This window comes from Symphalangus syndactylus, chromosome 17, assembly GCF_028878055.3.
Source record: "Symphalangus syndactylus isolate Jambi chromosome 17, NHGRI_mSymSyn1-v2.1_pri, whole genome shotgun sequence".
Taxonomy (NCBI): Eukaryota; Metazoa; Chordata; class Mammalia; order Primates; family Hylobatidae; genus Symphalangus; species Symphalangus syndactylus.
In genome coordinates, this window is record NC_072439.2 from 73,337,886 (window position 1) to 73,359,272 (window position 21,387).

The following is a 21,387-nucleotide window of genomic DNA, read 5'->3' on the forward strand; positions in this document are numbered from 1 at the left end:
CCGACACATCATTTTGATCAGACCACCCCTGCTTCCCCACACCGCCCTGCCCCGCACAGTACTGCTCCACTGTCTCCCATAAAGTCAAACCACTAGCTTGGCTCACAAAGCCTCTGCATCCCAGCTGCAACTAGCAGTTCCACCTTAATCCCCCATCTGGCTATGCTAACACTCAGATGTGATTAACCACCCTACTGTGCCTGACAAAGTCTTTGGCACTGCTGTTTACATTTACTACACACCTAGAAAGTTCTTCTTTCCCTTTTAAAAATGTTTGTCCATCCTAAATGCCCCACATCCTTCATGTTGTGTGGGGCTCCCCAACTGGACCTTTTCCACTGGGAAAGCCCAATGCTTTCCCTCTTGCCACTAAATGGAGGCATTGTTCTGTATGCAACTGACACTTCTGCAGATTTTATAAGCTCCTTCAACTTAAGAATCATGGCTTTTATTTATGTACATCCTCATATGATTAGCCAAATGCCCTGCACATAGAAAACATTCAATAAATACATATTGATTGAAATCTAAAACATTGAGGTGTTGATTAAATATTATAAGCAAAAAACTTACTAGTATTAGTACAGATTGCTATGCAAGGCTGGAAAAATGTACTAAAATAGAATCTTGAGGGAAAATGGAAAAGATGCCATTTCATTGAGAGAAACAGAGAGAAAGTTACTGCCCATTCAAAAGGTAGAAAGTAGTCTGGTGAGGCTAGGACTGGGCCCCAGACATGAGTCCCTCAGCAAGTTCTCCATTAGCAAGGCTCAAATCCGATTCATGGTGGCATTCTTAGTGATTACCGTAGAAGGTGGCTCATAGGAGACATTAACTCTATGATGAGTTATTTAATAAATATATGAATAATGTTTTCAGAATCAAAATGTCCAATTCTGTAACTGGAATTCTATTGATGAAACAAACTAGACTATCCATCAAAATGATGTTGTTTGGCAGAATGTGTTTCAAATAAATATTATCAGTTTCTTTTGCTTTCAATATTAGCAGTGAGGTCTGACTATATTTGTGGATATCCACAGAAATACTCAAGTAAATGCATGGGGAAAAGATAGAGAAAAGGGGAAAGTGAATGGGGAAAGAAAAAGTGGAATGTAGAGGATAGGAAAGAAGAAATGAGTGAAGGCTATGAGAAACAACAAAATGCTAACCCCCAATTATTTAGGCTCTACACGTTCTGCTAGCATGTTTAATAATAGAATTAAAAAAGGTTGGCCAGGAGCGGTGGCTCAAGCCTGTAATCCCAGCACTTTGGGAAGCTGAGGTGGGCAGATCACCTGAGGTTAAGAGTTCAAGACCAGCCTGGCCAACATGGTGAAACCCCATCTCTACTAAAAATACAAAAATACAAAAAAAAAAAAAAAAAATAGCCAGGCATAGTGGTGGGCACTTGTAATCCCAGCTACTTGGGAGGCTGAGGCAGGAGAATTGCTTAAAGCTGGGAGGCAGAGGTTGCAGTGAGCCGAGACCGCACCATTGCACTCCAGCCTGGGCAACAAAAACAAAACCCCACCTCAAAAAAAAAAAAAAAAAAAACAGGTTAAGACAGTTTCTGATAATAGCAAAAAGTTAGCACTTCCTAATTTGGACATGCTAAATAATAAATCCAGATCTATTTTTAATTTAAACTGATTTAATTTTGTTGAGGGCCTGTTACATTAAAAAATCACTAGAAATATGAATGCAGTCATTAGTGAGCCTAGACTGCTTCAGTTATTTACTTTTTATACCTAAAAAGCACACACTCAATGTTCACCCAGAATGTACAGGGTCAACTCCACAGGAAACAGTTTCACATTTTTACGATGAACTTTACCAAAACTGGAGAAAAAACACCACCAACTGTGACTACTCCTCCCCCTTTAATATTATTCTACACCACATTAGCCCCATCTAGCTGAAACCATTCTCCAGATGAGTTTTTCTTTTGCTTAAATGACAAAATAATGAATACAATTAAATGCTATGCTCCATTTCATCTTTTATTATTCAATGATGAAATTTTATTATAATTTTTTTGCCTATAAAATTAACTGCCCATAACTGATTCAAAAATAAGAATTAGAGATGCTAACATAATCCATGCTGTGAATTAGTCTAAAATATTTATGCACTCAAAAGCAATAGGAAAAAATAGAACCAAATGAACTGGAAAACATTAGTTATCCTACTTTTTGTCAAACTCTAAAGTGAAAAGTTATACGTGTGAAAGGCTTTGAAAAGAAAAGCATTTCAGAGACAACAGACAGTTAAAAAATTATATCAGCATTTTCTGGGAAAGTACATACTGCTTTTCGTTTAAGAATGCAGTCCAACCTCCAACGATTTCCCTCAACCACTGGGCGTTTCAGGAAGATTTCTGGACTCAGCCTGAAACAATGAAACCAAGATTTTAAGTAACCAAAACAAAATATAAAGTTCTGATTGTGTCATAGGAAGCAAAGGCAATTTCAGCCCAATTCAACCCCATTACCATCTTCCATTGTGGTGGGTAATCCAAAGCTTTACTATGAGTCTAGGTACAACTTCATATGGGAAAAATAGCCTTTAGCCATACAAAACATCGATCTTAGTCTCTCTCTCTCTCTCTCTCCCCCCCTCTCTTTTCTCTGTCTCTCATACCCACATGCACACATATGCACACAGGTACTGTTGGTTGCCCACCCACAGCCAATCTCCAACTTCTTCCCTGCTGTCAGAGCCTCTCTCCCACCACAGACTCTGAATATTCTAGATACTTGCTTTCCCAGGCTCCTGTGCAGCTAGAGCACAATGTGACACAATCCTGAACAATGAGATATATGAGGAGGTACACAGGGGCTTAATGGGAAAGTTTTTCCTCCCTGAAACACACGCACAAACACACGCACTCTCTCTCTCTCTCCCTCTCCCACTCTTTTACTCTCTCTCCCTCTCCCTCTCTTTCGCTCTCTCTCCGTCTCCCTCTCTCTCGCTCTCTCTCAGTCTCCCTCTCTCTCGCTCTCTCTCCGAGAAAGTCCTGCCCACACTTCCAGCTTTACGATGGATGTTGTATGGGAGTATGATGCTTACAGGGGTGCAGCAATATTGAAATTCTAAGGGGAAGACCATAACCCCAGAATCACTAGACCACTCTGCCAACCTCAGAATTGCCCAACTGCAGACATAACATTAAATGTGAAAAATAAATTCCCAGTGTTTAAGCCCTCTTTAGTTGAACATTCTGTTACCCCAAACTAAAAGCATTATAATGGATACACAGACACACTGACTTCCTATGCAAAGAAGCAGCCTCTGAGGGAACCTGGGGCTTTCTGGACAAGGGAGAAGGAAGGTCGGCCGATACATGAAATTTTTCCTAGGCTCTTCTCCTTCAGTAAGGCATAAGGCAGCTAAAGTAAGCTAAGCTTCACAAGGCAGCTAAGAGTACAATAGAGTCATTTTTCCCCGGGGCTGGGTTCTAAAGTTAGTTTCTGAGTTAAATATGTACATGATGTAACTTCCCTGTCGTTAGAAAAAGGAAGCCGTAGAAAATACTCCTTTCTCCACTGAACTGCTAGACCTGAGGGAGCAGGGGTAGACTATGTCAGGATGAAAGCCTTATGGAATTCTGCACTGGAGTACTGCCCTCCCAGGGAGTCCTCTAAGCATGTGAAATCAACAGTGCTTTAAGGAGCTAAAGAGATTAAAAGAAATCAATTTTATGCTGTATTTCATTCAGTTAAAGAAAATAAAAACCCAGAGATAAAGTTTCTAAAGGAAACATTATTGGGTAAAATAAATAAGGAAACAGACAAATGGAAGAGTTTGGACAGTGTAAGTCTTGCATATTTAATTTAGAGTAGGAAACAAACTCAAAGGTAATCTATGTCCAAACAAGCAAACAAACAAATAAAGCACAGCAATTGATCAGAAAAGATCAAAGAAGCATTAAAAGGAAATCTGTTTTAAAATAGTAAAATGCACTGCTGTGTACTGCTAGTTCATCAAAAGTAAGAGATATCCAACAACATCTACACAATTGCAATTTTTTGATGTGTACATTAAATATGGGCTCAAAGAGCTTCAGTATGGGGGAGACTTTTAATGTTATACTCTGCAATTAAGTCTTTATCATCATTTATTTCATTTAATCCACAAACACGTGTACCCTTGTAATCTGAGCATTCTACTAGATACTTTGAAGAATCTTAAGATAGCTCTCGAGGAGCCCTCAATTTTGAGGATAACGCATAAAAAGAAAAAAAGATTTTGTTATATCATGCTATAAAAGTATAAACCATGGCTGCATGGCAAGAAGAAAGCAGCTATAACTTAGCAAGCATTATTATGTAAGGATCTTTACTTACTTGTAAACAAAGTTACTGTTTAATATTACATTTCATTGGATCTAGGACACCAGTGATTGTAGGATGCATCGTTACTGCATGTACCACTAAGAAAGAAAACATCATGACAACTATAACTGTAAGAGCATAAGATGCATCCTGATTGCAGAGATGTTAAGATGTACCTCTAAGTAAGTGTACCACTTAGAAGATTTAATGACTTTAAATGCTTACATGAGAAAAACAAAAAATTAAAAATTAATGATCAGACTTTCCTTTCTTAAAAGACAGAAAAAGAAGATATTAAACCCAAAGTAAGAAGATGGGGGAATAATAAATATAAGAGTGGAACTTGATGAAATATAAAACTAAAAAAATACAGAGAAAATTCAATGAAACTAGATGTTGACTCTTTGAAATATCAATAAAATTTGTGAACTTCTAGCAACGCTAAAAAAAAAATGACAAAAAAAATGATTGAAAGGATGGGTTCACATCTATAATCCCAGCACTTTGGGAGGCTAAACTGGGTGGATTGCGTAAGCCCAGGAGTTTGAGACCAGCTTGGGCAACATAGCAAGACCCTGTCTCTACGAAAAAATTTAAAAAATTAGCCAGGTATGGTGGCTCATGTCTGTAGTTCCACCTACTCGGGAGGCTGAGGTAGGAGGATTGCTTGAACCTAGAAGGTTGAAGCTGCAGTGAGCCATGATCATGTCAATGCACTTCAGCCTGGGCAACAAAGGAAGACCCTGTCTCAAAAAAAAAAAAAAAAGAGTGAAACACAGGGAATCACTATAGGGCCTAGAGGCATTAAAATTATATTAAATGAATAATAACTATTAAAAATAACTGTATGCCAATATTTGTGGTAATTCAAATAAACATATTCCTTGAATAAAATATTTTCATAATGAAAATAAAAAGAAATTGAAACTGACTTCATAGCTATTTAAAAACTGAATTTGTAATTAAAACTTCCCCACAGGGAAAACTACGGACTCTGCCAACTTTACAGAATTTATTAAATATTTACAGAATGTATTAAATATTTGAATTTTATCAAATATTTAAGAAAGAAATGATGTCAGTACTACCTAAATTCTTTCAGTAAACAAAGGATGAACACTTACTATCTTATTTAATGAGGTCAACATTATCCTGATACTAAAACCAAATAAAGACAATGCAAGAAAAGAAAAATAAAGAACATCCTGTATGATCACAGAAGTAAAAATACTTACCAAAAACACAGCAAGTTACAAAAATAATACTAGATCATGATCAAGTGGGATTATCCTAAGATATAAGGTTGATTTAAAAGTTGGAAATCAATCAATGCAATTCACCACAGTAACAACAAAAAGGAGAAAAATATTATTATTTCAACAAATGCAGATGATGAAATTCAATATCCATTAACAATAAATACTCCCAACTAATTAGAAATAGAAAAAAACTTCCTCAGTGTAATAAAGGGTACCTATAAAAAAATCTATCTCTAACATCATACATAATATAACAAAACTGCATGCTTTCCTCTTAAGATTAGAAACAAGGCATAGATGTTCATTCTCACCACTTTCATTCAACATTTTACTGGTGATACTAGCCAATGCAACAAGGCAAGAAAATAAAATATAAAGCATACAGATTAGAACAGAAGAAGTAAAACTGTCTTTATTCATAGATCACATAATCATCTATAGGACAATCCAAAGCAATCTACAAAAAAGCTACTAGCACTAATAAATTAATTTAGCAAGGTCACAAGCTATAAGGTAAATATACAAAAATCAACTGCATTTCTAGTTCTGTATGGAAAATGAATTTTAAAATACCATTTACAATAATATCAAAAAACATACTCAGTGAAAAATTTAACAAAATATGTATAAGACCTATACATAGAAAAATACAAAATATTGCTGAGAAAAATTACATAAGAGCTAAATAAGTGGAAGCCTCAATATAGAAAAAGAACAGAATTTGAAGTACCACCTAACCAATAGTAAGTTTAACATTTTTCCCCCTTTGATTCCTTGACTTAGAGGGAAAACTTGGGAACAGGCATTGGCACAGAGAACTTCAAAAATCCTTTAGTGCAGACTTGGGGAGAAAGAAAAGGATCTCTGGTAGTGACAGGGCTGCAGTGGAGAGCCCAAAGTTACTAAAACCTCTGAGGCAGCGGAAATTTCCTCTCCGATGGTGATATAAATACGCCTGGCTTGGCTCTGGACATGGGTGCCATCAGAGAAAGCACATGGCAGAGCACAGTAAATAAAAACCCATCTTTCTGGCTAGAAGACTAAAAAGGGAAGCCATGGGAAACTAAAAACAGGGGAGAGGAGCTCAGAAAAGCAGCTCCATAAAGTTGTTTCTGATTTTGTGGCTCACTCTCCAAGCTGCCTATGCATGGATTTCATCCTAAACATCACACCAAAGAGGCTGAGAACTAAACTGAGGAATGGACCACCACCCAAGTCCCAGACTGGCCACTAGGTGGCACACATATGGGACAGATCTGAATAGCACCGCAAAGGCATTAGCAACAAAACCGACATTAAAACAACACTCATAAAAGGCTGGTTGGAACTTTAAGCCTGAACTGAAATTGGTAAATTGCCTGCTAAAACAAAAATACTAACATTCTCCACAGGATTCAAACAAGACTCAAGAGTCTTATAATATAATAATAAAATTTTCTAGAACACAATAAAAGTACCCGGCACACAAAGAACCAGAAAAAAAAAATCTTATCTTGTACGGAAAAGGGAATCAGCAGATGTCAATACCAAGATGACATGGATATTGAAATTATCTACTTAAGCCTATGTCAGATATTATAAAAATGCTCTAAGTAAGCGTGAACACTCTTAAAATGAATGGAAAGACAAAAAGTCTTATAGAAAAATATATAAAGAAGGACCAAATAAAAATTTTCAAAGTGAAAAACACAATTACCAAAAACACAAGAAAAACAAAAGCAAACAATAAATCCCCCAAACCTCGCAGGATAGGCTCAATACCAGAATGGAGATCACAGAGCAGCAGTTCCCAACCTTTTTGGCACCAGAAACTGGATTCATGGAAGACAATTTTTCCATGGGTGGGAGTAGGGGGTAAGGATAATATCTGGATGAAACTGTTGCACCTCAGATAGGCCAGCAGGCACTAGTTAGACTCTCATAAGGAGTGGGCAGCCTAGATCCCTCACATGCATAATTCACAATAGGGTTCATGTTCCTATGAGAATCTAATGCCACAGCTGATCTGACAGGAGGTGGAGCTCAGGCAGTAATGCTCATGCTCGCTACCTCCCGCCACAACCTCTGGCTCACCTCCTGCTGTGTGGCCTGGTTCCTAATAGGCTGGGGACTGGCTTGGAGGTTGGGGACCCTGTCATAGAGGAAAGAGTCAATGAATTTGAAGGCAAATAAATAAGACACTATTTGTGTCATTGGAGATTCAGAAGGAGGAGAGAAAGAGGAAAATTCAGAAAAAATGTGTAAAGAAATAACGGCTAACGATTTCTTAAATTTGGCAAAAAATATAAAACTACAGATTCAGGAAGCTCAGAGAACCCCAAACAGGATAAACCCAAACATCATAACCAAACTTCTGAAAACTAAAGACAGAAGGAAAATATTGAAACCACTCAGAGGAAAAATAACACATTACTTAGAGGGGAACAATGTATTCAACTGACAGAGAATTTCTCCACAGAAATCATGGAGGCCAGAATGAAATGGAACAACTACTTTAACTAGAATGTACAAATACCTCTTACAACTAAATAAGAAGACTAACATAATCTCCCTCTCAAAAAAAGGGAAAAGATTTGAACACTTAAACCAATGTCCAAATATCACATGAAAATTTGCTCACCATGCAACGATATTGCTGATACAAGCTAAAATCATAATAAAACACTATTGTATACCCTTTGAAATAAGGACTTTGAAATAAAGACTGGCAACACCAAGTGCTAGCAATTATGTGGAAGAATTGTAACTCTCATACATTGCTGGTGAAAATGTAAAATGGTACAATTTTGGAAAACACTGTATTTAGCTCTTAGTATTGATAAAATGTGGTAAATTAAATCTATCTTCTAAGATAGGTGTCAGCAAACTATAGCTCACAAGCCAAATGTTGTCCATAGACTATTTTAGTATGGCTGTGAGCTAATGGTTTTTATATTTTTAAAGAGTTGTAAAAAAATATACATGCTTCAGAGACCATACATGATTTGAAAAGCCTAAAAAAATATTTACTCTCTGGCTCTTTAAAGAAAAAGTTTACTAACCATTTTCGAAAGTCAGTGGCTTTCAAACTTTTAAACTTTTGGACCATAAGTTGCAGAAAGAAATATATTATACACCCAAACCAATACCCGGTCGGTCAGTCTGTCTATCTGTCTATCTATCTATCTATCTATCTATCTATCTATCTATCTATCTACATCTGAAATAAAAGTTTCCAAAATTAGTAGCTCTTATTACCACTTACATTGTACCCTTCCTTTCTTTTCCCTTCCCTTCCCTTCCCTATCCTATGCCATTCTGTTTTTTTAAACGCTTGTCACAACTTACTAAATTATTTTCATAAACAATTACTAAAGAGGCTCAACCCATCATTTGAAAAACACTAACAATATTAAAACTAACCTAAAGAAAGCTGCATTTAAAACCAACTTAAATACATTTAAAACATATATTCTTTTACCTAGAATAGTCTTTGTTTGTGAGCCAGTTAGTAATGCAATGCTGTTTTATTTTCTTTATAACCTTTGTCTCCAGCCCAACCTTTGTCTCTTCTGTTTCTCTACCCTTTACAAACTCCTTCTTTTAAAAATCTCTGTTCACTGTTTTTCTTTTGTATTCTCCTGTTTTATTAATCCTATTTCTGACACATTTAACATACAGACTCCATATAGAGACTGTGGTAGATAACCCCACTCTCTCAGCTCTATGCATATTAGGGTTTGGTTAAGTTTCTGAATGCTCCTTTTTGCAATATGCTTGTATAACAAGAATTTTCTTTACTTGTTTGAGGGAAGTTACTGTGAAGGTTTTATTTCTAATAATGCATTGTAATACAATGGTATCCTAGTGCAGTTATGAAAAATAAATTAACCCCGATTCATTCTCTTGCTGAGTGTAGAGAGGAAAACATTCAGGGTTCCATCTCTTTATATGTTTAATTGAATCAAGCTAAATGACCATCAATGGTAGACTGGATGAAGAAAATGTGGTACATATACACCACAGAATACTATGCAGCCACAAAAAAGAATGAGATCATGTCCTTTGCAGCAACATGGATGGAGCTGGAGGCCATTATCCTTAGAAAACTAACACAGGAACAGAAAACCGAATACTACATGTTCTCACTTATAAGTGGGAGCTAAATGATGAGAACACATGGACCCATACAAGGGAACAACACACACTAGGGCCTTTCAGAGGGTAGAGGGAGAGGATCAGGCAAAATAACTAGTGGGTACTAGACTTAATACCTGGGTGATAAAATAATCCATACAACAAATTCCCATGCTACAAGTTTACCTATTTAACAAACCTGCAATTGTACCCCTGAATTTAAAAGTTAAAAAAATTTTGGTGTTCAAACATAAAGCATGAAAATCTAGGCTCAATAGAAAAATTATTTTTAGTCTCTCTCACATCTTCACCAAACTTTCAGAAATATTTTTTAAAGAATATAGTACTCACTGGCACAAATTTATTATCACAAGTGTTTATAAAATATTCGACCAAAGAAATAGCTCCTAAGTATGAAACATTTTTTCCTCCTAGTAACTGACTGAAAAGACAAAATTTGGCAAGAATAGAAAGATCAGAATTAAGCTCCTCCACAAGCATGAGCATGCTGGCCACCACATACCCTGTCTATCCCCTCTAGATCAGTGATTCCCAGCCAACAGGGATCTTGCATCCTCTCCCAACCCCAACCAGGGAACATCTAGCAATGTATGAAGATATTTTGGTGGTCACAACTGGGAACTTACTACTGGTACCTAGTGGATGCCGCTAAACATCCTACAATGCATAGGACAGCCCCCTACAACAAAGAATTATCTAGCCCCAAATGTCAACAGGGCCAAAGTTAAGAAAGCATGCCTTAGAATTACAGATTTCCAGACAACTGAAGCAAAAGATGTGTTCGCATTCTTGAATTAGATATTGATATTGCCCACAAAACCTAGAATTAGAAGGGAATAAATTATGATGATATACTAACAGTTCCTATAAGGTACCTTTTGGAAGAAAACTGGATAGAGTAAAATAAGGGGTAATTCAGGCAACTACTACTAAGTTCCTAGAAGGAAAACACATTTTAGACATTTCCATGTCCATTCTAGCCAGTGTTGGCATGTGTAATGGGTTTTAACTTTCCAGGCAGATGAATGATTGGAACTGAAGTCAGACTAGAATGCCTACACCAACTACAGGAGTAAATTTCCTAAGAGCTAAATGAGTTTCAGATATGAGGCTTCTGGTGACTTTAATAAGCATAGCAACTCTTATGGATATTTTTTTAAGGTGGTCACAAAGTTGAAACCGGATGTATCTCTAGAACAGCTGACCAGGCCTAGTCATTACAGAGGATATTTTTACGGTAACAGGCAAGTGGAACTATTTCAACATCAAAAGGACAATTTAGAAGAAGTATATTCACTGGCTCTCATGACAGACATACCAAAATTAGAAAAAGACATCCAAAGACACCATTACCTCTATAACTGTACTTGCATTACAGCATAATCTTCACTGACATGAAAACTTGGAAGTCTGCTTCCAAATGCAAATATAAAACCCAATTGTTCAAACTAAGTATTTTATGAATATTGCTGAGGCCAAGGTTTTTGAAAAGGCCTTTCACTGAAGGCTTAGTCAATTGGTTAAGACTCTGGCCAAACCATCCATAGATACTGCTGATTTTCATAATGTGTAATTCTTGAACAGCATTATACCACCGTACATTTCTAAACATACAGACTTCCAGAAAACATTCCCAGGGACAAATACTAACCACCAATCTGTGATGAAAATCTCTTCATTTGCCTCTTCCATTGCATTTGCCACATCTTCAAAATATCCTTTGGCATTAACATACCTGAAAGACAAGTTTATTGTTCCTTTTTGTTATTAAAAAGGAAAAGAAACATATCTTATGGTGAAGCAAAACATGGAAGCCACTGCCTAGAGTCTCCACATAACACATAACCACCATTGCCTTTGTGTAACTGGAAAACAAGGATTGAAAATACCAAGTTTCCTCTGCTGCCTAGGAAGAGTAGTAAGTGTAAGCAGCCTGATTTTTCTCTGCTTAGAGAACAACAAATTTATTGAGCCTCATCATCGTAAGGAGCCAGATTAGTTCTCCTATCCTGTTGAACTTACATACAGTTTTTCTTCTGAGACTGAAAACAAACAAGCTTCCAATCCACGGGTAGAAAAACATGCTAACTGTGACTTTATTTAAAAGAAATACCTAGCAAGTAAATGCTTTTTCCTAAATTAGGGCTGATGACTTAAATAAACCTTCCATTTGCATATTAAAGAAATGTATGAAGTTAGCTTTAAAATTCAAACTCCAAAATCTAAAGCTAGCTAAGCTCACTGTGAAAAATCTTAAAAGCAACAATTGAAAAACTAATCTATAATCAGGTAGTCCCATAATTATCACAAAAAGAGAAGCCCTTGTTAAGTATAATGCACAATCATTCACAGTTTTGAAAATTGATTCCAGGTGAATTTAGACCAGTGTAATATTAGATGCTATGACTGCCTTGACAGGCTTAGAGCAATAATAACTTACCATTTAGCTAAAGCATTCTCCTGGACAGCAGCATATGACCCAAATCGATGATCTTTGAGAAAGTTGGTGCCGTGTTTCTGGATGAATTCTTCTATAGCCCCTCCCCACCACCGAGCATGTCTATAGCTGTTGCATTTTAAAATAAGTGTCCTTTAAAGAAAAAGCCAAATATTGAAAAGAATGGTCACTCTGTTCTATCTCATGCTCTTTTTTATTTGGTAGTATACCAAACATAAACTGAAATTTGAGGCAAAGAACATCAAGAAAGCAGGCATTTAACATTTTTTGGTAGTATTTCTAAAAATACATTCGATATAACAAAAATAAATGTTCAGGTTACTTATTCATTCACTCATGCAAACATGCATAAAGCTACTCACCATAGACCTAGAGCTGTGTGCTAGGCCATGAGGAGGATAAAGAAAGAGGGGTAAGGTGAGGTTCTATTTGTGTTAGTTAGAGAGCTGTTGGCTCCTGTAAAGCAGCGGTCCCCAGCTTTTTTTTTTTTTTTTTGAGACGGAGTCTCGCTCTGTCGCCCAGACTGGAGTGCAGTGGCGCGATCTCGGCTCACTGCAAGCTTCGCCTCCCGGGTTCACGCCATTCTCCTGCCTCAGCCTCCCCAGTAGCTGGGACTACAGGCGCCCGCCACCACGCCCGGCTAATTTTTTGTATTTTTAGTAGAGATGGGGTTTCACCGTGTTAGCCAGGATGGTCTCGATCTCCCGACGTCGTGGTCAGACCGCCTTGGCCTCCCAAAGTGCTGGGATTACAGGTGTGGTCCCCAACTTTTGTGGTACCAGGGACAGGCTTGTGGAAGGCAATTTTTCCACGGATGATGGGGAGTGGTTTCGAGATGAAACTGTTCCACCTCAGGTCATCAGGAAGTGATACGATTCTCGTGAGAAGCGCGCAACTGAGATCCCGCGCATGTGCAATCCACAATAGGGTTCGAGCTCCTGTGAGAATCTGATGCCCTGGCTGATCTGACAGGAGGCGGAACTCAGGTGGTAATGTTCCCTCAACCACTGCTCACCTCCTGCTGTGCGGCCCAGTTCCGAATAGGACACGGACTGGTACCCCGAGGGGATTGGGGACCCCTGCTCCAGAGGGCGCTTCCCTTTGTGCTCCCTAGTATCCATTCCCTCAGCTTCTGGAAATATCATCCCAATTGTGCCTCATGACAGCCATCCCTTCTCTTCAACAAAGCTAAGCAAAATGGCATATTCCATCTTCCTGGTCCCAGAAAGTGGTTCTGGCATGAACATATTGTGAGTTTTCTATTTCACTAATCATCGGAAAACTGTTTTTTGTTGTTTTTATTTTTTTTTTTGAGACCGAGTTTCATTCTGTCGCCCAGGCTGGAGTGCAATGGCGAGATCTCGGCTCACTGCAACCTCTGCCTCCTGGGTTCAAGTGATTCTCCTGCTTCAGCCTCTCAAGTAGCTGGAATTACAGGCATGCACCTCCATGCCCGGCTAATTTTGTATTTTTAGTAGAGACGGGGTTTCTCCATGTTGGTCAGGCTGGTCTCGAACTCCCAACCTCAGGGGATCTGCCTGCCTCGGCCTCCCAAAGTGCTAGGATTACAGGCATGAGTCACCGTGCCAGCTTTTTTTTTTTTTTTTTTTTTTTTGAGATGGAGTCTTGCTTTGTCACCAGGCTGGAGTGCAGTGGCGCAATCTCGGCTCACTGCAACTTCCGTCTCCTGGGTTCAAGCGATTCTCCTGCCTCAGCCTCCTAAGTAGCTGGGACCACAGGCGCGCACCACCATGCCCGGCTAGTTTTTGTATTTTTAGTAGTGACAGGGTTTCACCATATTGGCCAGGCTGGTCTCAAACTCCTGACCTTGTGATCCGCCCGCCTCGGCCTCCCAAAGTGCTGGGATTACAGGCGTGAGCCACCGCGCCTGGCCAGGAAAACTGTTCTTTTGCAATAATAATCAATTAAACATATCGATACCAGAAAAAAAAGGATGCTCACATCCATTTGTTCATCCATTCCTATAACAAATGGACATGAGTATCCTTTCAGCCATTCCTAAGCAAATGTGAGGACTTGCTCAGGAATGCCAGGAAGGTACTCTCTTGCTTCCACAGAATTTGGTGTGAGTGTGGGAGGTGGCCATCTTGCTACCACAAGGGAATCAGTCATGCTCAACATGGCTGATTAGTTCTCTTTGGTATAAGCCAGTTTGCTTTAGATTTTTCCGTCACTCATAACTAAACTATCCTAAACTCTTACAGAGTTATAAATGCTAAAAAAAAAAAAAATTCAGAGTGGATTACAGAAAGTTTTTTCTTAATGCCAAGTGTCAGAATTCTGCCTACTACTAAGAGGGAAAAATAAGTTATCCAAATCTGAAGTTTGAAGGAAAACAGAGTGTTGGAGCCAGCTGTATCCCTGCCATGTAGGCAGAAATCTACCATCACACCAATGTAAGAAGACTATGCGTGAGGAGGGAGGTTGCTTTTTTGAGGAAACGAAATGATCCTGATGAGACACAGGGAAGGGGGCTGTGTTCACAGATTCTAAAAGAATTATTTATGAAGATTAGCCATGTCCAAACTGCTTTCCTCAATATGTCAGAGGTAGATGCTGGCTTTTGTCTGAAAGTCATGAAGCCAGGGAGAGGCTGCTGCTGCTGGGCTGCGGAGACGGGAGGAGAGACGTGGTGGAGCTGAGAGGAGTGAAGCATCCCCATCGCGTGTGATGTAGGAGACACGAGTTTCTAGGGATGGAGACAAGAGGGCACAGGAGGTGCCTGGGCTTGAGCCATCCTGCAAGCACTACTCCAATTGAGCTAAAAAGCCTCTGAAAAACAGTTATGAGAAGACTTTACAGAAGAGACAAGTAACAAGATAAGACATTATCACAGGATGTGAGTCAGAATCAAGGGGGATAAAAAAGAGCTATTCCAAACATGGACATAAGAAAAGCAAAGGGAAAGAGGCAAGAAAAAAAATGCTGCCTCCATAGAACCTGCAAGGCGTATTAGGGAGGAATTTCAAATAAAGGCAGGAAAATAAATGCCCTTCAAAAATAAGTGGGGGAATTTGGCCTTATTTGATAAATCATGGGGGGATCTTACACCGGGAAGGAAGGTAATGAAACCTGGATGGGAATAGCCTCATTTGGCAATGACATACAAGTAAGCGAGAGTGGGAAATGCAGATGAAGTGGCCAATAAAGTAAGGGACCAATGAGAACTGTGGCCAGACTTCTCTGGCTCACTGTAAAACAGGAATGCAGGAGGAAAGTGTAATGGCAGCACCATTATATTTCCAGTCACAATCTTAAATGTTCCATTCTCATAGAATATCATCAGGAAGTTCATCATCTTTTTATACACACACACACACACACACACACACACACACACACACGTAAATTAGTAAGGGAATATGAAGCTATGTTGGTAACTATGTGTACAGGGAGAAATGCATATATATTCATATACATGATGGTGAATGAACTATATAGAGACAAATGGATATGTATGTATAAAGACACACATACATGGTATAACTACAATCTTCCAGAAAGATCACATACACATGTACTCACTAATAAAATCTATAATAAATGTACATGAGTGTCATTTCAAGATATCTTTCTTGGCCAGGCGGGGTGGCTCAGGCCTGTTATCTCAGCACTGTGGAAGGCCGAGGCAGACAGATCACTTGAGGTCAGGAGTTCGAGACCAGCCTGGCAAACATGGTGAAACCCCATCTCTACCAAAAAACACAAAATTTAGTCGGGGTGGTGGCGGGCGCCTGTAGTCCCAGCTACTCAGGAGGCTGAAGTGGGAGAATGGCTTGAACCTGAAAGATGGAGGTTGCAGTGAGTGAAGGTTGCAGTGAGCAGAGATTGTGCCACTGCACTCCCGTCTGGGTGACAGGGTGAGACCCTGTCTCAAAGAAAAAGAAGATACCTTTCTTAAAATATGTGTGTAACAATTTTTATAAAACAAATCACTCTTGGTGTTTTGTTAATTAAAGAATATTGATTTATAAAGTAAAAGTTTCATTTATTTTAAAAATGTGAACTATTGCTCTAATCTATCTGTTTAGTAAACTGGCAAACTGAATAGTAATTTCTGTTAACATAGGCAAACATCTACATACGGGATTGTTTGTTCACACTCTTGCACACAGGATACTCTTTAAAATATATACGAGGAGAAAAGTGGTTTCATTGCTATTGATTGAGGATGAGCTCTAAATTACAATTTTCTAACACTTTTTAAACTCCTTTTTTACTTAAGGTTGAGGAAAAAAATGTTTTTAAGACATTTTTGTAGAAATCTTTTTTAAATATTTGAAATTTGTACCTTGAAAGATTATCAATTCGGATTCCATATTTCGTTTCTGTCTCCTTCTTCCCCACCTTAATTTTGAATTCTTTGTCTACCAGCAGGACGAAGGCAATGGCACCGCTGTCTGGTTTCATATACAATAAAAAGGAATCTTTCACTATTAACCATCTGTAAGAAGGTAGTAAGTATTTTAAAAGTTGTATTAAGTAAATAAAACGAGAAGAACTTATCATTATGACAAGTCTTAAGTAATCACTCTGGCAGACTGTAGACATAATTACATTTTCTACACAGGAGATTTTTTTTTTTAATCGCTATGAAACAAACAAAAAACAACAACAAAACCTTTCTATTACGTTTTTCGAAGAAACAGTGCACCAAGTAATTCACAGTAATTCATTAGCTCTTTAAACACTAATGGCAAAACTGGAGGAATGTCCCTAATATTGGCAGGTAGCACTCACGGGATGTATGACAGGAAGGGCAAGACCGAGGAGATGGGATCCATTTACAGTGAATGCAAATGGTAACTTCATCAGGCTGCATATAACAACATGTATTCCTATTTGCGTGCAATTGTAGAGTGATAGACTGAATCATTTGAAAACTGAGAAGTAACAAAGTTGGCATAATAGCGCATATCAGACAAAGTAAAGCACTCTGGGCACTTCCACATTATGGAATAGTAAGGTTGGAACGTCCGAATATAAACTAAGTAACACTGTAAATATAGCATGGGAACTCAGTATTTAAAATATATCTATAATAAATCTTAACTGAAATTGGGAATTACATTATGTTTTAATGGCTTTATAACTTGGAATTTAATGTAGACAAACCTACATTGATTTCCACATAGTTTCATTTCATTAATTTGTTTTTTAATGCATAAGTTGTCTCCTTCCTAATAAAAGGGCATAGAGTGGATTTAGGATAACTTACAGCAAAGAACATATGTGGTATGGTTCAGAAAAGGAAAAACATCAAGGTCACAGAAAGTAAATACCTAAAATACCTAACCACAAAGGCAAATATAATTACAGAGATGACACACTCATGTGGGTATAAGCTTCCTAGTTTTTCTTGTCAAATGAATAAATTAAAGAAAAAAGTAGATTTCCTCCAAAACTAAATTCCAAACAAAGTTTCTCATTTGGGACCTAACATAATACAACTGAACAACATAATGAATAATATTCCCGATAACAATTTTCAAAGCAAACACAGAAATTATACACTTTATAAGAGTTCTTATAACACTCCTTAATACAAATACCAAGGCTCTGGTATCAAAGGGTAGCCCTGTTTTCCCAGCACTGTTTACTGAAGAGTGTGCACTTTTCCCAAAGAATGTGCTTGATGCCCTCAGAAAAATCAGCAGGCTGTAGATACATGGATTAATTTCTGAGTTCTCTATTCTGTTCTACTGGACATGTGTCTGTTTTTATACCAATACCATATGTTTTGGTTACTAAAGCTTTGTAATATATTTTGAGGTCAGGTAGTGTAATGCCTCTAGCTTTGGTTTGTTTTTTGTTTTTGTTTTTTGCTCAGGATTGCTTTGGCTGTTCAGGGTCTTTTGTGGTTTTATGTGAGTTTTAGGATTGTTTTTAATATTTCTGTAAAAATATCAGTATTTTGATAGGGTTGCACTGAATCTGTAGATTGCTTTGGATAGTATGGTCATTTTAACAGTATTAATTCTTCTGATCCTCTTCAATTTTTTTTTCATCTGTGTCTTGTAGCTGTTCTTTTTACTCGTCATTAGATATCAAAGTAATTTGATGCTGGGCTTTTATTGAAAGCTCTTCTTTATTATGCCATTCATAAAAACTCCTCTGATTTCTTCCCTTTTTCTTTTTTGTCAATAGATATATTTTTTTCTTTTAACTTTTACTCTGGGTTCAGAGGTACACGTACAGGTTTGTTACATAGGTAAACTTGTGTCACAGGGGTTTGGTGTACAGATTGCTTCGTCACCCAGGTACTAAGCATAGTACCTGACAGGCATTTTTTTCTGATCCTTTCCCTCCTCCCACCCGCCACCTTCAAGTAGGCCCTAGTATCTGTTGTTGCCCTCTGTGTCCATGAGTTCTTGTTATTTAGCTCCCAGTTATAAGTAAGAACAGGTGGTATTGGGTTTCCTGTTCCTGTGTTAGTTTGCTAAGGACAATGGCCTCCAGCTCCATCCATGTTGCTGCAAAGGACATGATTTCATATGCTGTGGTGTACATGGACTATCCAGTCTACTACGGATGGGCATTTAGGTTGATTCCATGTCTTTACTATTGTAAATTGTGCTGCAATGAAAATACACATGCATGAGTCTTTACAGTAGAATGATTTATAGTCCTCTGGGTCATCCAATAATGGAATTGCTGGGTTGAATGGTAATACTGTTTTTAGTTCTTTAGGGAATCATCACACTGCTTTCCACAATGGCTGAACTAATTTACACTCCAACCAGCAGCATATAAGCATTTCCTTTTCTCTGAAACCTCGTCAGCATCTGTTTATTTGTTTGTTTGTTTGTTTTTTAATAGCCATTCTGACTGGTGTGAGATGATATCTCATTGTGGTTTTGATTTGCATTTCTCTAATGATCAGTGATGTTAAGCATTTTTTCAAATGTTTCTTGGCCATATGGATGTCTTCTTTTGAAAAGTGTCTGTTCATGTCCTTTGCCCACTTTTTAATGGAATTTTTTGTTTTTTTGCTTGTAAATTTGTTTAAATTCCTTATAGATGCTGGCTATTAGGTCTTTGTCAGAAGCACAGTTTGCAAATATTTTCTCCCATTCTGTAGGTTGTCTGTCTACTCTGTTGACAGTTTCTTTTGCTGTGCAGAAGCTCTTTAGTTTAATTAGATTCCATTTGCCAATTTTTGATTTTGTTGCAATTACTTTTGGTGTCTTCATCATTAAATCTTTGCCAGTTCCAATGTCCAGGATGGTATTTCCTAGGTTGTCTTCCAGGATTTTTACAGTTTTAGGTTTTACATTTAAGTTCCTAATCTAACTTGAGTTGAATTTTGTATATGGCCTAAGGAAGGGGTCCAGTTTCAATCTTCTGCACATGGCTAGCCAGTTACCCCAGCATCATTTATTAAGGAGGAAGTCCTTTTCCCATTGCTTGTTTTTGTCAGCTTTGTTGAAGATCAGATGGTTGCAGGTGTGCAGTATTATTTCTGGGCTCTATAATTCTGTTCCATTGGTCTATGTGTCTGTTTTCGTACCAGTACTGTACTGTATTGGTTACTGTTGCCCTGTAGTGTAGTTTGGAGTCACATAACATGATGTCTCCAGCTTTGTTCTTTTTGCTTGGCATTGCCTTGGCTATTCAGGCTCTTTGTTGGTTCCATTTGAATTTTAAAATAGTTTTTTCTAGTTTTGTGAAGAATGTTATTGGTAGTTTGATAGGAATAGCATTGAATCTGTAGATTGCTTTAGGCAGTATGGCCATTTTAATGATATTGTTTCTTCCTATCCATGAACATGGAATATTTTCCATTTGTTTGTGTCACCTCTCATTTCTTTGAACAGTATTTTGTAATTCTCATTGTAGAGATCTTTCACCTCCCTAGTCAGCTGAATTCCTAGGTATTTTATTCTTTTTGTGGAAATTGTGAATGGGGTTGCCTCCCTGATTTGATTGGAAAGCAATTCCATTCACAATTGGCTTGATTGTTGTTGGTGTATAGAAATGCTAGTGATTTTTCTACATTGATTTTGTATCCTGAAACATTGTTGAAGATGTTTATCAGCTCAAGGAGTTTTTGGGCAAAGACTGTGGAGTTTTCTAGATATAGAATCTTGTCATCTGCAAATACGAATAGTTTGACTTCCTCTTTTCCTATTTAGATGCCTTTTATTTCTTTCTCTTGCCTCATTACTCTGGCCAGGACTTCCAATACTATGTTCAATAGGAGTGGTGACAGAGGGCATCCTTGTCTTGGGCTAGTTTTCAAGGGGAATACTTCCAGCTCTTGTCCAGTCAGTATGATGTTGGTTGTGGGTTTGCAATAGATGGCTCTTATTATTTTGGAGTATGTTCCTTCAATGTGTAGTTTATTGAGGGTTGTTAAAATGAAGGATGTTGAATTTTATCAAAAGGCTTTCCTGCATCTATTGAGATAATCACGTAGTTTTTATCTTTAGTTCTGTTGATGTGATGAATCACATTTATCAATTTGCATATGTTGAACCATATAGAGAAGATTCAAAACCAAAGAGAGAAATTCAAATAAACATAATTAGAAATGACAAAGAGGACATTACCATTGATCCCACAGAAATACAAATAACTGACAGAGACTACTATGAACAACTCCATGCACATAAACTAGAAAATCTACAAGAAACAGATAAATTCCTGGACACATACATCCCCCCCAAGACTGAACCAGGAAGAAACTGAATCCTTAAGTGGACCAATAATCAGCTATGATTTAGAATCAGTAATAAATAGCCTACCAAGCAAAATACAAAAACAAAGACAAAAAGCCCAGGACCAGGAGGATTCACACTCAAATTCTATAAGATGTGCAAAGAAGAGCTAGTGCCATTCCTACTGAAACTATTCTAAACAATTGAGGAGGAAGAACTACTACCCGACTCATTCTATGAGACCAGCATCATCCTAACACCAAAACCTGGCAGAGACACAACAAAAAGAGGAGAGTTCAGGCCAATATCCTTTATGAACATAGATGCAAAGCACCTCAACAAGATTTTGCTTTCTTTCTCAGGAATATATATGTCAAGTAAGGCATCTATCAACCAGCCTTCTAGGAGTCAGCACCATCTGCACAGGGATCAAGTGCCTGCCCTGAAGTCAGCCTCCCTGGGCTCCAATTCCACCTGCCACTCACTGCTTGTACGAACTTCAGTAATTGAGCATG

General features: G+C 37.9%; 1 protein-coding gene across 4 annotated transcripts in view; it reads right to left on the minus strand.

Annotated features, from left to right (window-relative positions):
* Window positions 1-21,387, minus strand: part of PLD1 (phospholipase D1) — a 210,283-nt gene that overhangs the window by 97,410 nt on the left and 91,486 nt on the right. For all 4 annotated transcript variants that reach the window (XM_063621672.1, XM_063621673.1, XM_063621671.1 and 1 more), the window contains exons 9-12: window positions 16,504-16,656; window positions 12,174-12,323; window positions 11,385-11,468; window positions 2,310-2,391 (exon numbers count right to left, since the gene is read on the minus strand). In XM_063621672.1, the coding sequence (XP_063477742.1) occupies window positions 2,310-2,391; window positions 11,385-11,468; window positions 12,174-12,323; window positions 16,504-16,656 (469 nt within the window). The remainder of the gene's footprint in view (window positions 1-2,309; window positions 2,392-11,384; window positions 11,469-12,173; window positions 12,324-16,503; window positions 16,657-21,387) is intronic.